The 14714-nt window shown below is 32.1% G+C and overlaps 1 protein-coding gene across 5 annotated transcripts in view; it reads left to right on the top strand.

Moving 5' to 3' along the window:
* LOC148311063 (dual 3',5'-cyclic-AMP and -GMP phosphodiesterase 11-like) overlaps positions 1-14714 on the top strand; it is a 412361-nt gene that overhangs the window by 302802 nt on the left and 94845 nt on the right. For all 5 annotated transcript variants that reach the window (XM_088257333.1, XM_088257337.1, XM_088257336.1 and 2 more), the window contains 3 exons: positions 1846-1983; positions 5660-5879; positions 14545-14699. In XM_088257333.1, the coding sequence (XP_088113459.1) occupies positions 1846-1983; positions 5660-5879; positions 14545-14699 (513 nt within the window). The remainder of the gene's footprint in view (positions 1-1845; positions 1984-5659; positions 5880-14544; positions 14700-14714) is intronic.

Below are 14714 nucleotides of genomic sequence, written 5' to 3'. Positions count from 1 at the left end.
TCATTTTTATTATTAAGCTTATAATTTGACCAGATAATTTATTTACAACATTTTGAGTGTGTCCAAATACTTGTTCACAAAATCTGGATTATCTCCAATTACAGGAGTTATTTTCATATTATTTTTTGACATCTCATCAAAGATGAAGAAGAATATGGAACTCTGGGCATTTACGGGGCTTACGACCGTCATAGGCTGGTTTAATAAAAAAAATGTTGTAATTTTTATTTATTTAATTTACGAGTAGTAACGAAAAATATTACAATTTTATTCATAAACCAGACATTTCTTCTTTTAAAACATCTAATACTAGTTACGCTGTGCCGCTCCAAAAAAAAACTTAGCTCTTGTGCTTGGAGAGGGACTTACATTCAATGCTTATTTTTAATACTGAATTAATGATATAAGTAAAAGTGTTTTTTCTTTGTATTATTTTTTTAAGTGTATTTTTTTCACAACATTTTGAGTGTGTCCAAATACTTGTTCACAAATCTGGATTATTTCCGACTAAAGGAGTTATTTTTCATATTATTTATTGAAATCTCATCAAAGATGAAGAAGAATATGGAAGTCTGGGCAGGATATATAAGATTATTATCCATGATTCGAACCTCACATACTAATAAAACAGTTTATGCTCAATAGCTTCTTTTCATCTCATCAATAGATGTCTCTAGTGAAGTTCTAGTGATTCAAGAACAACGTTTCGAAATTGGTTCATATTTCGATGCATTCCGCATTATTTTCAAACACCGTATGATGCGGAATGCATTGCAACACGTTTCACAATAGATTTTAATAAAAAGTGATATTTTCCAAGTAAAACTTAAATTTAAAAAAAAAAAAATTAAGTCGTTATTGCTACATAATTTATCTCTCTTTACGTTAGACCTTTTTTCTTTATCATGTAATTAAATGCGTCTTTTAAATTAAACAACGTGTCCTTGTAATTTTACTCGTCGAATCATCGATTATTCTCATCTAATTATTGATCATCGAATCGCTACCTATGAAGTTTCACTTCAAAAATACTTGAAGTAAATATTGTGACAAAAAAAATATCGATAAAGTGTTTCAAGCTTATTATACTGAGCGTCTGCCGGACGTAGAACGTGAAAATTCTCCCTTGCCTTTGTGAGATATTTGATTATGCGAGTCTGTGTATGCGCAACTGAGTAAATATAATAAAATCTATCCATAAATCACCGGCCGGGTGAGACACACATCTTTTGTAATATATGCAAATGTGAAAAGATGAAAACAAAAAATATGGTTTGCCCATTATGAATCACGCTTCAACATATATACAGGGTGGCGCAAAATTAATCACCTTATCGGAAGATGTTATAATTTTTGCGAATGACGTCGTACGTCAATCGTATTTGACATTTCGCTCACTCCTTTCAACAACGTTGTAAATCAAAAAACTGGATTTTTCAGGAGAACGTTTTTAAAGTTTAAAAATATAATTACAATGTATTAAAAATAAATATCAAGTTACTTATTGAACTTTTTGATGTGCAACAGATCTTTTTAGTTAATACCTGAAGGTTTTTTCTCCATTTGAAAAATTTTTAGTAAATTTAAAAAAAATTAAACAAAACCTTTTGTTCAAAATTCAAAAACAACACCTTCTGCCCTGTAGCGGGTAAATATTAAGTTAAAAATATGCTTCTTTTACTGGGATATGGTACATTTTCTGGGCATTCCGAAAACATGCACAACTGAAATTGACGATTTTTGATATATGTTGAAAAGAGTGAGCGAAGTGTTCCAGTACCGTTAGCAGTAACAAGGGTTATAAGTAATAAGTATATATGTATAACTGTCTGTTCCCCGTTGCAGGAAGGCGACCCGGCACGTGGTGGACGCGTGGCTGGTGTCGCACGCCACGCCGCCCGCGGGGGCGGGGGGCGGCGGCCCGGAGGGGGCGCACGCCCCGCACCCGTCCCCCTCGCGCTCGGGGGCCACCACGCCCGTCAGGTGAGTGCACCGCACCTGTTGGACGACTGCCACATCAGGGCTGCCACATTATTCAATTTGGCGGTGTTCATTTATTTTTTATTTATTTTAATTGTCCGGGAATCGTCTGCCTCCGTTGTATAATGGTCAGCACGCTAGGCTACCGGAGGTCCGGGGTTCGATTCCCAGGGGGTTCAAATAAATGTAAGTGTTTTTTTCACTCTTATTTATTTAATATTCATTCAATAATACCCTGGACTGGTACCTGAAGCGTTAATTTGAATTTCTACATTATAAACACTGTATGGTATCAATAACAAGAGTTTGACGGTGTATAAAATATAAATTGATTTTTAACACTAATAAACTGTCTTAAGGCTGATTACCTTTCCTTCATGTATTAACGATCAAGATAACATTTCATTTATATGATGCAGTTCCCTATGCACCATCGGGTGCATAGAGCACTGAACCCTTATTTCAATGAAAATTGAATATAATGTTATCGAGTTTTACAATTATAAATACTACATGAACCACAACAGTTCGACGATGAACAAAAATCAATCCGGTTTTTGAAACTGTCCAGGAGTGTGGCCGTACATAGTCGTCCAAACAATTTTATTCTCAAATGGACGGTCACGCTTATAACCTGGGGACATTCATTTCTTAAATGGCACATGTAGGTACTGCCATCTGTGGTTGATTTTAAACATTAAAACCACGATTTAGATTTTTATTTTATTTCACCCACAAATTTTATTTAAAACAAAGTTTGTTTGACGTCATTGTTAAATGATGCCGTCAAAGAAAACCCATGAAATAAAACATCGGTATTTTATATATTATCCATGTTTATTTCTTACGATTGCGGAGGGCATGTGCGAAGGCGTAAACTACAAAAGACGACCCCGCTTAAACTACATGGACCAAAATATCTCCGACATGCGCAGTCCAAGAGACGGGTGGAGGATAGAGCCTGTTGGATGTTGAAAAGATGACAAGGCGCATGTCGAAATCGGTTGACAAAAAGCACCAATAATAAAAGTGGTTAAAAATATATATATTTTTGTTTTAAACTTTATAAAATGTCCCACAAAGTGTAAGCAAAATGAGCATTGAAGATATTAAGTTCTTGAATGTTTTTCGCAGATACTTTGTGGCACATTTTATGAACTTTATAAAATTAAACAACTCTGTTTTAACCACTTTTTTTATTATTTGTACACTTCAACCTACCTGTATCGACAAGAACCTTGTCATCATCAGGGTTTATTAAATTCTAACACATTAAAAACATTAAAATACTCACCATTAATTACATTCCCTTACCAAAAACTAAATCCTAAATGTGATGATCCACATTTGGGATTAAGTTTTTGGTAAGGAAATGTAATAAATTATGAGTATTTTAATGTTTAACAATTTAATAAACCCTGATGATGGCAAGGTTATTGTCAAAACCGGTAGGTTAAAGTGTACTTATAATAAAAAAGTGGTTGAAACAAAGTTAAACCAATTTCGAAACGGTGTTCTTGAATCATTAAAACTTCACTAGAAAAAAAATAATAAAAATAATAAAAATATGAAACTTACTCCAATAATTGTAGAAAATCCAGATTTTGTGAACAAGTATTTGGACACACTCAAAATGTTGTAAATGATGTTATCAAGTTCTACGATGATAAATACTACATGAATCACAACAGATTGACGATGTACAAAAATCAATCCAATTATTAAAATCAATGATTGAAATCAATCCAATGATTTACAATGAATAAAGTGTTTTCTTTAATCATTGTAAAACAAAGTTGTTTAATTTTATAAAATTAATATCTTGTCCATTTTTTTTTTAAATCGCCACTGACTAAATGTAAAATAATGTACAGGGGATTGTGCCATCCCTGATATCCTCTCAGGAACATTGTCCTCAATACTTCGGTCGTATTTCCGAACTATACAAACAAGAGATTTGTAAAACTCGATTTTTTTTGGGAGGGTCACACTGTTTCCATTCATTGTATTGCTTCTGGCAAACATCGAGTGACTTCCACTTTTAGAAGTACCTTTTTAATTTCTGTATACACTTTTCATTCACTGCCCACATGATACATGCTTCGCTCCTATTCTCTTATATGGCTGTGAGAGTATTGAGAGAAGGGTAATTTTACAATTTCACTCGACTGATGGTGTTTGGCGGGAAGGGTAATTTTGCCTTTTCACTCGACTCATCGTAAATTGCGTGTAAGTCATTTTTACGCATGACTTTTGCGGCATCTTTTGATCTCATATCGATGTATACAGTATGGTTAAATTTTATCACTTCTTTTCAGAGATTTTATCTCTAATATGAGCGCGAATCCACCCGCAGGTAGTGTGTTTAAGATAAGTTATCCAGGAGACTAAAGCTGAGTTCCCAAATAATACAACACATTAATGCTTCTTTTTTTTCTTCTAACCCATATTCGCACCCAAAGGTGCATACGGCACTGCATCGTATTGATGCAGTATTATTTTGATCGTCACTTACATGAAGGCAAAGTGATCACCCTTGCACTCCAGGGATCAGTCCATGGCAATATTAAATTAATATTAGAGTGTAAAATGTTTGATATTTATTTTCATCTCCCTCTGGGAATCGAACCCAGGACCTCCAGCACGGTAGCCAAACACGCTAACCATTACGCCACGGAGGCGGACATGTTTATATATACATTCATACATGAACATTTAATTATTATTTATTAATTTTTTTATTCATTGACTGCCATGTCGTGGAATGCACTGACAAATTGCCCTTGAGATAGTATTTTACGAAAATGGCGCTTTACAAATTGTTAAAATTATTATTATACAATATTGTATTAAGGCGATAAGGACATATATTTATATATATTTTTATATATATTTATATATATATATATATATATATATATTTTTGAGTCATTTGAAAACGTTCCAGTAATTCGCGCCAAGCGCGTATTCCGCACCTAGGGAATTGTTCTTAATACGCGCCTGGCGCGTATGTTGCCTCCAATATATTAAAAATTAATCTCAAACTATATGAAAAAGAATAAAATCACTGAACCTGTACAATTACAATACGGGTATGCATATATGTAACTACGCAATGATATTTTAAGTCATTTGACACATTATCAATAATACGCGCCTAGCGCATATTTTTCATCGGGACAAATCTTAGATATACGCGCCTGGCGCGTACACTACCCTACATGGTAAAAATTAATCTCAAACGATGTGAAAAACAATATATTTCAATTTTCTATTTCAATTTTCAATTAATATATACATTACAAATTATAAAAAAAATAAAGCGTATACATTTTTAAAAAAATATATGCAAGAACTTTTGCTTAAGGTGTAGAAGAATCCCGCTTCGGAAAACTCCTTCAGACACATGGAACAGATCAATATCCAATGAGATATTGTTCGACGTTGCAGTAGCTCTCTCTTCCTACAGGCATAACCATCGGCAGGTTGGTCCTGTGTATGGGAATGTGAAACAATCTATGTCGACGTTGTCTTAGGTAACTATCGAGAACATACAGACTAATATTCCGGACAATTTCAGGATTATCAATCATACAGCGCAACAATCGATAAAAATGCGCAATCAAATACACTTAATCTGTATTATTTGTAAAATTATTTCATCGTTTTTTTTTTTCAGAAAAATATCCGCACACGAGTTCGAACGTGGCGGCCTCCTGAAACCCATCGTGAACACCATTGACGGCACCCCCACCTTCCTGTCCGCGGGGGCCGCGAGCGGGGGCTCGGGAGGCGGCGGGCCGCACGCCGGGGGCGTCGGAGCCCCGGGGGGCCGGCCGCAGCGCCGCTCCAGGCACGAGCTCCGCCAGCTGGACGAGAAGGAACTCATCTTTGAACTGGTAAATGCACTTTTTTTAAAAGATATTTATTGATATCTCAACATGGGTGAAGAAGAATATACTTACTTTCATCTCGATGTTATGTCGCATAAGGTCAGGGCACTGCTCACTTCCTGTGCATCTCTATGAGATAAAGTGTGTTACATCACGGTATTGCGAATGTGGACAAGATATAGGGGATGCAAACCATATGTTCTTTCAGTGTCCGCTCACAACAGAGGAGAACTTTCTAAATAGCTTAACACGGGCAGGAATCCAATTCCCCACCCAAGTATCCACCCTTATTTCTGAACCTTATTCTAGAATTGCGGTCATAATTTCTGAAATGATAAAGCCAAACGCATTTCAACTATAAAAATTTTAAATGTCGTAATTAATAATTGTTTTATATTACATATTTTGTTTGTAAATGAAAATAAGACTTGTCACCGGCAGAAACATCTTCTCACTAGGTGACTGCAGAATAAGAAAGAAAAAAAGTATGGGCATTAACAAGGCTGTATAGGCTGTAAACTTGTCATATGCTGGTTTGAGTGATCACCCTGTACACGTGTAACATTCACCATTCTACCCATAGTTGACAACCACAAAAATAGTCATATTATGTTTATATGTATTTTTATATATATATATATATATATATATATATATATATATATATATATATATATATATATATGTATATATGTATATATATATATATATATATATATATATATATATATATATACATATATATATTAATATATATATATATATATATATATATATATATATATATATATATATATATATGTATATATATATATATATATATATATATATATATATATATATATGTTTATATATACATTCATTTTCAGGTGAATAGTAAAACTGACAAGCAAAAAATTATTTATTAAATTTTTTTTATTATTTATGTTATTTAAAACGATAACAACTAGATTTTTGCTAGAACCATCTATGTGGGTGAAAATCTATCATAGAATTGCACAGAATGACTTTATACCAATATTAAAATAATTTATTTTAATCCGGTTTTAAAACATCCCATTTAAACATAACATTTTTTATGATATACAGATTTTTTTTAATATTTTCGTAATAAAAAAATGTAGATTTTAATTTTTATATTTATAAAATTTATGAAGAATGTAGTGACGAGTATTATTATCTTAATTTTTTACCGATATTTTTATATGATGTCCGCCTCCATAGTGTAATGGTCAGTACGCTCGGCTACCGTTCTGGAGGTCCCGGGTTCGATTCCCAGGGGGGGTCAAATAAATATAAGTGATTTTTTCACTGTAATATTTATTTAATATCACCCTGGACTGGTACCTGAAGCGAAGGGCTGATCACCTTTCCTTCATGTGTTAACGATCAAGATAACACTGCGTTTATATGCAGTGCCCTATGCACCACTGGGGTGCGGATAGGGGTTAGAAAAAAATTATATGAAGTTCTCAAAAACAAGTTGCATATTTTATTGAAGTTCCAAGTAAACATTTTTCTACATATAACAATTTTTCTATCAACATATTTTGAAATAAGTCCCGTGGTTAAATAAATAACCCATCTTTAAAAAAAATTCTCAATAAAGCTCTCAACAAAATCTCGAATAAATTAAACATTTTGTTACCATTGCCTCTCAAGCAACCCTATTAGCATTTTAAAGTGTTTTTTTCACCCCTGCCGTTTTTAATAACAGGCGAATCTTGTTAATTGGAATTTTTAATAAAGTCTTACAATATTTTTTGTGTGTTTCGCTTAAAATTTAAATTCGGCTGACTTAAAAGTAAATATATTAATATTTAAAGCACTTATTTTCAAAACTTTATTCAGATTACTAATAAAACACAATTTTTTTTTCGAAAATCAATTTTTCGAGTAGGTAAAAGAAATTACTTTTTTTTTAATCACTTTATGCGTTGCGTAATGAAAACGTAATTATATTGCCGACCGGTTTCTTACACAATTAATAATACTGAAAATTGTGCTCCTTAACCCTAGAACTAAACATTCGTCCACGCTACGACGCTTTTTTCCTAAAAAGTCAAGTGTACTTTCTCCCCTGCACCCCGCAACCGCCAGGCTTTGTTTACGGAACAGTGATTTATTGTTAAATGTCTCTTACATTCATTCCTTAAACTTAGTGTCATGAACCAGTTACCATTTTTAATAAATACTTTTGATAATTTTCACGTTTTTAATTGCGTAGTCCGCCTGACGAATGTTTAGTTACTATGTATCTACAAATATAGTTAATTATCTAGGGTTAAAAAAACTAAGGCAGTTTTTTTTTAGTTAGGAAGCTAAACTGGCAGTACACAATGGAGTTCTGGCAAAAGAAGGATGAAAGCAGACTGAATGCAGTCGAAATGCGATCGCTCAGACGAATGTGTGGCAAAACGATGTTTGATAGATGTTCGAATGATGAAATAAGGAAAGAATGTAAGGCTGAGATAAGCATTATCGATAAAATTAAGAAAGGTGTGTTGAGATGGTTTGGACATGTGGAGCGTATGAGTGAAGAAAGAACGGTTAAACAAATTTATGAGGCGAATGTAGTTGGAAAAAGAAGCAGAGGACGACCGAGGAAAACATAGCACAATCAGGTATGTCAAATACTTGAAAGCGGCCGGGTCAGGAGTCGTAATAATCGTCGGGTATGTACGAGGAGATGCATGAATGTAGAAGAGGCAAAGAATGTTTGCAAAGACAGAGTGGTGTGGCGTTTGATTCTCTCTGCCTATCCCTGCGGGGAAGCGGCGTGATGGTTAGTTAGTTAGTTAAAAAAAACTATGTGTCAAAGTTGCTTCAAAGATGGTCGAAATTTGACGATTTTGTTCTATAATTTTATTTACATATATTATATTTCTTATTATCATGCCAAAATTTATTAAACGGATTCTCCCGTCAAACAAAATTCATACGGAAACAGTTTTGCATCGTAAGTAACTAACATAATCGAAGTGTAGTGTTAAAAGCATTTGACTGCACTGATAAAAACTACCAACACTAAAAACGTGTGTGTAAAACAATGGAGCTACCGTTCTGGAGGTCCCGGGTTCGATTCCCAAGGGGGGTAAAATAAATATAAGTGATTTTTTCACTGTCATATTTATTCAATATTACCCTGGACTGGTACCTGAAGCGGAGGGCTGATCACCTTTCCTTCATGTGTAAACGATCAAGATAACACTGCGTTTATATGACGCAGTGCCCTATGCACCATTGGGGTGCGGATAAGGGTTCATTATTATTATTATTAAAACAATGGAGAATCGATTTTCTTATCCATAAAATATTTACCCATAATATAATTAAAATGTAACTTTGTTTTAAAATCACTATAAATATTTTATTATAACTTAATTATAATGTCTACCGGTTTCGAAGCTTACCACTTCTTTATCAAGACTGATTAATACTAGTTTTGATATATATAAAATAATAAAATAGAACCCATTCGGGGATCAAAAATAATTGATCTGAAAAAATACTTTATGGAGAGATATATATGTACTGATTAGTCATATTTTCTTATTTTGTTTTCACCCTGTGTTTTTTATATTTTCTCATTTGTTATATTTTCTCATTTTTTATATTCTCTCATTTGTTTATTTTAAATATGCTTCTTACCTTATGTTTTTCTCATTTATTTCTTTTAAATATTCTTCTTATGCCTATTAATCATACCTGTTTATTGTTTTCATATTTTGCCATGTGTTCAATATTTAAAAAAATAATTGGTCATTTAAAAAAAACTTTTTTGTTACTTTATTATTTGTGTTCCAGTCTTGTTAACCTTAATCCCATGTCTTAAAATGAGTAATAGAAATAACTCATCGGGAATATTATAAAAATGACTTATGTATATAATGTTTTGAAAAAAAAACTAATCATAAAATGAAAATTTGAAAAGTTAGCGCTTTAAATAAAAATTATAAATATTTACCTGTTTTATAATATAAGACTCAAAATACTTATGTTACTTAGTAAAACAAAGAAACAATTCTTTAAGTTTATCAGGACCTTAATAAAACTCACGTAACGTTACCAACTAAAAACATTTTTCAATAAACTCATTCGAAAAGGACAGTTACATATACAATAAAACATCCCGAAATTGTTTTTCTCATCCAATGAATATTCCCAGTTTATTGACATCATCTCGATAAATTGTTATTTTACGTCCGAATCCATTCGCAGTATTAGTATTCTTGCCACGAAATGTAAGTCAGATTACTCGCATTTCGTTGTAAGTCGCCCGAACGCCCCCTAATGAAGTCACATCCCCTATAACTTACCCCCGAGAATATCATTCAACAAGTTCCTGCCTTCCAAATACTTTCTACAAACAAAATTTCGGTGAGATCGAAAATCGTTATAAACCTTCCCCAATATCTTCTATAGGCATAGAAAAATACTTCGTCGGAATAATGAAAACATGTACTCGTACATAACAATTAACATAAAATATTACATAAAACATATATATCATAAGTTATTACAAACACAGACATACATACATACACAATTACGTATACATACATACATGCCTGTGTATGGACAGGCAGATAAAATAGTAATATAATAATCAGATAAAATAAACATATTAAGGATGGAGTTTATAATCAGATTCCACGTATTATGATGGGTCGTAGGCTGGTTAAGTGATCACCTTACACACGTGCAACATTCACCATTCTACCTTTGATTGACAACCACTCTAATAAAAATTTTGATACTCCTAGATACTCGTATGTCATGAATCTTATAAAAAAGGCTGCGTTTCCCAGTATATAAAATAATCCGGTTAGAATATTGCATACATCAAAATAAAAGGGTCTCTGCTAAATAAAAAGCTTTCTCAATCTAACATAGATGGCTCCAGTGAATTCTCATGTGTATTGTCATAAGATTAATCGTATATGTAAGAGTTCCAAAAATTTGAGTAGTGTGGTTGTCAATCATAGGTGAATGTTGCACTGTGTAATTTTTCCTTTTTAAAACCTTATCCGCACCCTGATGGTGCATAGGGCACTGCATAATTTCAACGCAGTATTATCTTGATCGTTCTGGAGGTCCCGGGTTCGATTCCCAGGGGGGTCAAATAAATATAAGTGATTTTTTCACTCTAATATTTATTCAATATTACCCTGGACTGGTACCTGAAGCGGAGGGCTGATCACCTTTCCTTCACGTGTAAACGATCAAGATAACACTGTGTTCATATGAAGCAGTGCCCTATGCACCATTGGGGCGCGGATAAGGGTTTAATTATTGTTATTAAGGTGAACAAGATCCTTTTTTATATTTTTTTACACCTTAATATAGATGAAAAAGAATATGCAAGTCTGGGCATTTACGGGGCTCTCGATCGTCATAGGCTGGTTTAAACCAGCCTAGATCACTATTCATTCAAACCCTTTTCCGCACCCCAATGGTGCATAGGGCACTGCATTATAAACACAGTGTTATCTTGATCGTTAACTCACGAAGGAAAGGTGATCAGCCTTCCGCTTCAGGTACCAGTCCAGGGTAGTATTGAATAAATATTATAGTGAAAAAATCTTACACTCGTATTCATTTGACCCTCCTTTGGGAATCGAACCCGGGACCCCTAGAACGGTAGCCGAGCGTGCTGACTATTATACCACGGAGGCAGACAAAGTGTAAAGTGATCGCTTAACCAGCCTTTAATTTAATAATACTTTTTTAATTTTATGTATTTACCCTCCAGAATAACCTGAATTTACGTTCGTTAAATATCTCCCCTCTTAAAAGGGTAGTTTTCAATTTACCCTTTAGGTAGTCTCGGCGCGGCGTTGTTATAGTAAGAAGTTTACCAAACTTTTATTCCTTTGCAAAGGAAAACTTGAACCTGTAACATGAGTTTGAGAGCAAGAAACTACGCTCATAAGTTTTTCATTAGCTATTACAATTTTCGTTGAATCTGATTTCATTATGTGCTGGAAACATTTTGAGAACTATAAATTGATTTACCTGCTAGATTTGGGATGTTTTTTTATAAGTTAGGAACTTAAGTAAATTTTTAAACGTACTGAATAAAGGTGGTATTATTGGAGAAAAGACTTATTCTGTATATTTTAATGGGTTACATTAAAATAACACATTAAAAAATGTGGTGATATCGATAAGGGTTGAAAACCATGATTTTAGATATATATATAAATGTATATATATATATATATATATATATATATATATATATATATATATATATATATATATATATATATATATATATATATATATATATATATATATATATATATGTATATACATATATATATATAATATATATATATATATATATATATATATATATATATATATATATATATATATATATATATATATATATATATATGTATATACATATATATATATACATATATATATATATTTATATATATATATATATATATATATATATATATATATATATATATATATATATATATATATATATATATATATATATATATATATATATATATATATATATATATATATATATATATTTCTGACAATACAAATTAGTTATGGTAAAGGTTTAAAGCATGATTTTTACATTTAAAAAATACACTCCTTATCATTCATTGTTAACTTTGTGTAATACCACTTTTATTACACAATGTGAACAATGAATGATAAGGAGAGTGTTTTATTACTATACTACAAAGTTATCAATGTTTTTAATACACAAAATATGATTTAATATTATTTAAGTATAGAAATGTATTTTTGTTAGTAAATTGAAATCATGTAGGTAATATTATTTCTTGAATGTTTTTCAATTCAATTTTTAAAATCACATTTTCATATGGTGTACGGAGTGCGTGGAGGTTTTTGGCATCGTAAGGTACTAAAGATTAACCTTAATGATGACAAGGTTCTTGTCGAAACCGGTTGGAAAAAGTGTACCACTGAAAAGTAGTTAAAACCAAGTTATTTTAAAAAATTCATGTACTTTTAATTTAACGTATTTTTTTAAGTCACCTGAATATGTTACCTTAAAATTTATCGAAATATTTAGGTGATCTCGCTTTTACTCATTATTTTCTTCATCATTTTTTTTATTTATTTAATATATTTACATTTTTATTTTTAACAATACATTTGAATCATTTATACCTATGAAAAAATTTTATATATCGATTCGTTGTGCGAATATTGTTTTATATTTAATATATTTTATCATATATTAAATATTGAGATAAAATACATTGAATAAGTATGCTATTTGATTGAACGTTCAATTCCATTCAGTATTTTTGTAATTTCCAAATCCAGGAAGCTACTGAAGCAATCCTTTTGAAATTCACCGTCGAAGCTTCCGCTTGCAGTTTCCTCGACTTAGAATCCACAAAGGCTGCCTCGCAGCATATATTGGAAGCGAGGAGTGCAAAGCTCTCCCAGACTCCGTTTGAATTCGATCTCGATAACATTTTGTTACGTAGATTCTACGATCCCAAGTATCCAAAACTGAAGACCTACAAGTTGTAAATCGATTGCACGAACTAAAACTAATTTGTTACTAAAGCTCTGCAGGTTAAGGAGGCATTTCGTGAATTCATTTTGATATATTTCTTACTTTTAAATTCATAGTTTAAACTTTTCTTGAATGCTTTTTGCAGATACTTTGTGGAACATTTTATAAACTTTATAAAATCAAATAAATCAACTTGGTTTTAACCACTTTTTATTGGTACACTTTATCCAACCGGTTTCGACAAGAACCTTGTCATCATCAGGGTTTATGTACTAAATTCTAAAACATTGAAATACTCAAAGTTAGGTTAGGTTAATTACCCTTCCCTTGCGACACCAAAAACTTCCACGCACTCCGTACACCATATGAAAATATGGTTTAAAAAAACGGAAAAAAACTCCTAAATGTTGTTTCATTGCGCATTGCACAGCGAATATGTCAACTCCGGATGACAACTTAATAAGCTTACATAAACCCTGATGATGACAAAGTGTACCAATAAAAAGTGGTTAAAACAAAGTTATTTTATTTTATTTTACATAGTTTAAACCCCATTTTTTACTTGAATTTAGCTGTACACTCACAAATAAACCATACATACTCGTTTTATCAAATATTCTCTTGGTTTTAGTGATCAAATACTTGTTGAGTAATACTTCTTGGAAAGAAAAAAATTAAACAGCAATCTATGCATTTTTGAGTCCATTAATGTAAATACGTAAACGTGCATACGAATTGAAAACTACAGGTGTCCTCATCTACAGGTGAAAATACAGTTAGTTTTTAAAATATTTTTTGCTCGTTATTTTTACTTTTCACCTTTGATGAAAACATCTGTTAGTTTTCAAAACTAGTTGTGTTTAATGAAATAAAACTTATTGAGTGAAATAAAACTCATTGGTAAAATACAAGTGTTAATTTTTCTTATATAATCAATATGTCATTCTACAAGGTTAATGCCGAAATAATAAATAACATACTTAAAATGCTGTAAATTTAGCGTACCCAAAAACTTAAATGATTTTCTTAAGACTTGTTTTTATTATTTTCCTATTTGATTTTTTTAAGACCTGTTTTTTCTTCATTCTATTCAAAAATGTTTTTTTTTTAACATCTGTTATTTTTTAATCTTTTTCACAGGTGAAGGACATCTGCAACGAGCTAGACGTGCGATCTCTATGCCACAAGATCCTGCAGAACGTGTCCATCCTGCTGAACGCCGATCGCGGCTCGCTGTTCCTGGTCCAGGGGGAGAAGGGTGGAGGCTGCAGTCCTGCACAGGCGCCAAGACCGAGGTACGTTCACCTCCT

The sequence above is a fragment of the Brachycentrus maculatus genome, unplaced genomic scaffold (assembly GCF_059751285.1).
Source record: "Brachycentrus maculatus isolate JH-2025_06_01 unplaced genomic scaffold, ASM5975128v1 h1tg000078l, whole genome shotgun sequence".
Taxonomy (NCBI): Eukaryota; Metazoa; Arthropoda; class Insecta; order Trichoptera; family Brachycentridae; genus Brachycentrus; species Brachycentrus maculatus.
The sequence above is the reverse complement of the archived record's forward strand: the minus strand, read 5'-3'. Positions and strand labels throughout refer to the sequence as shown.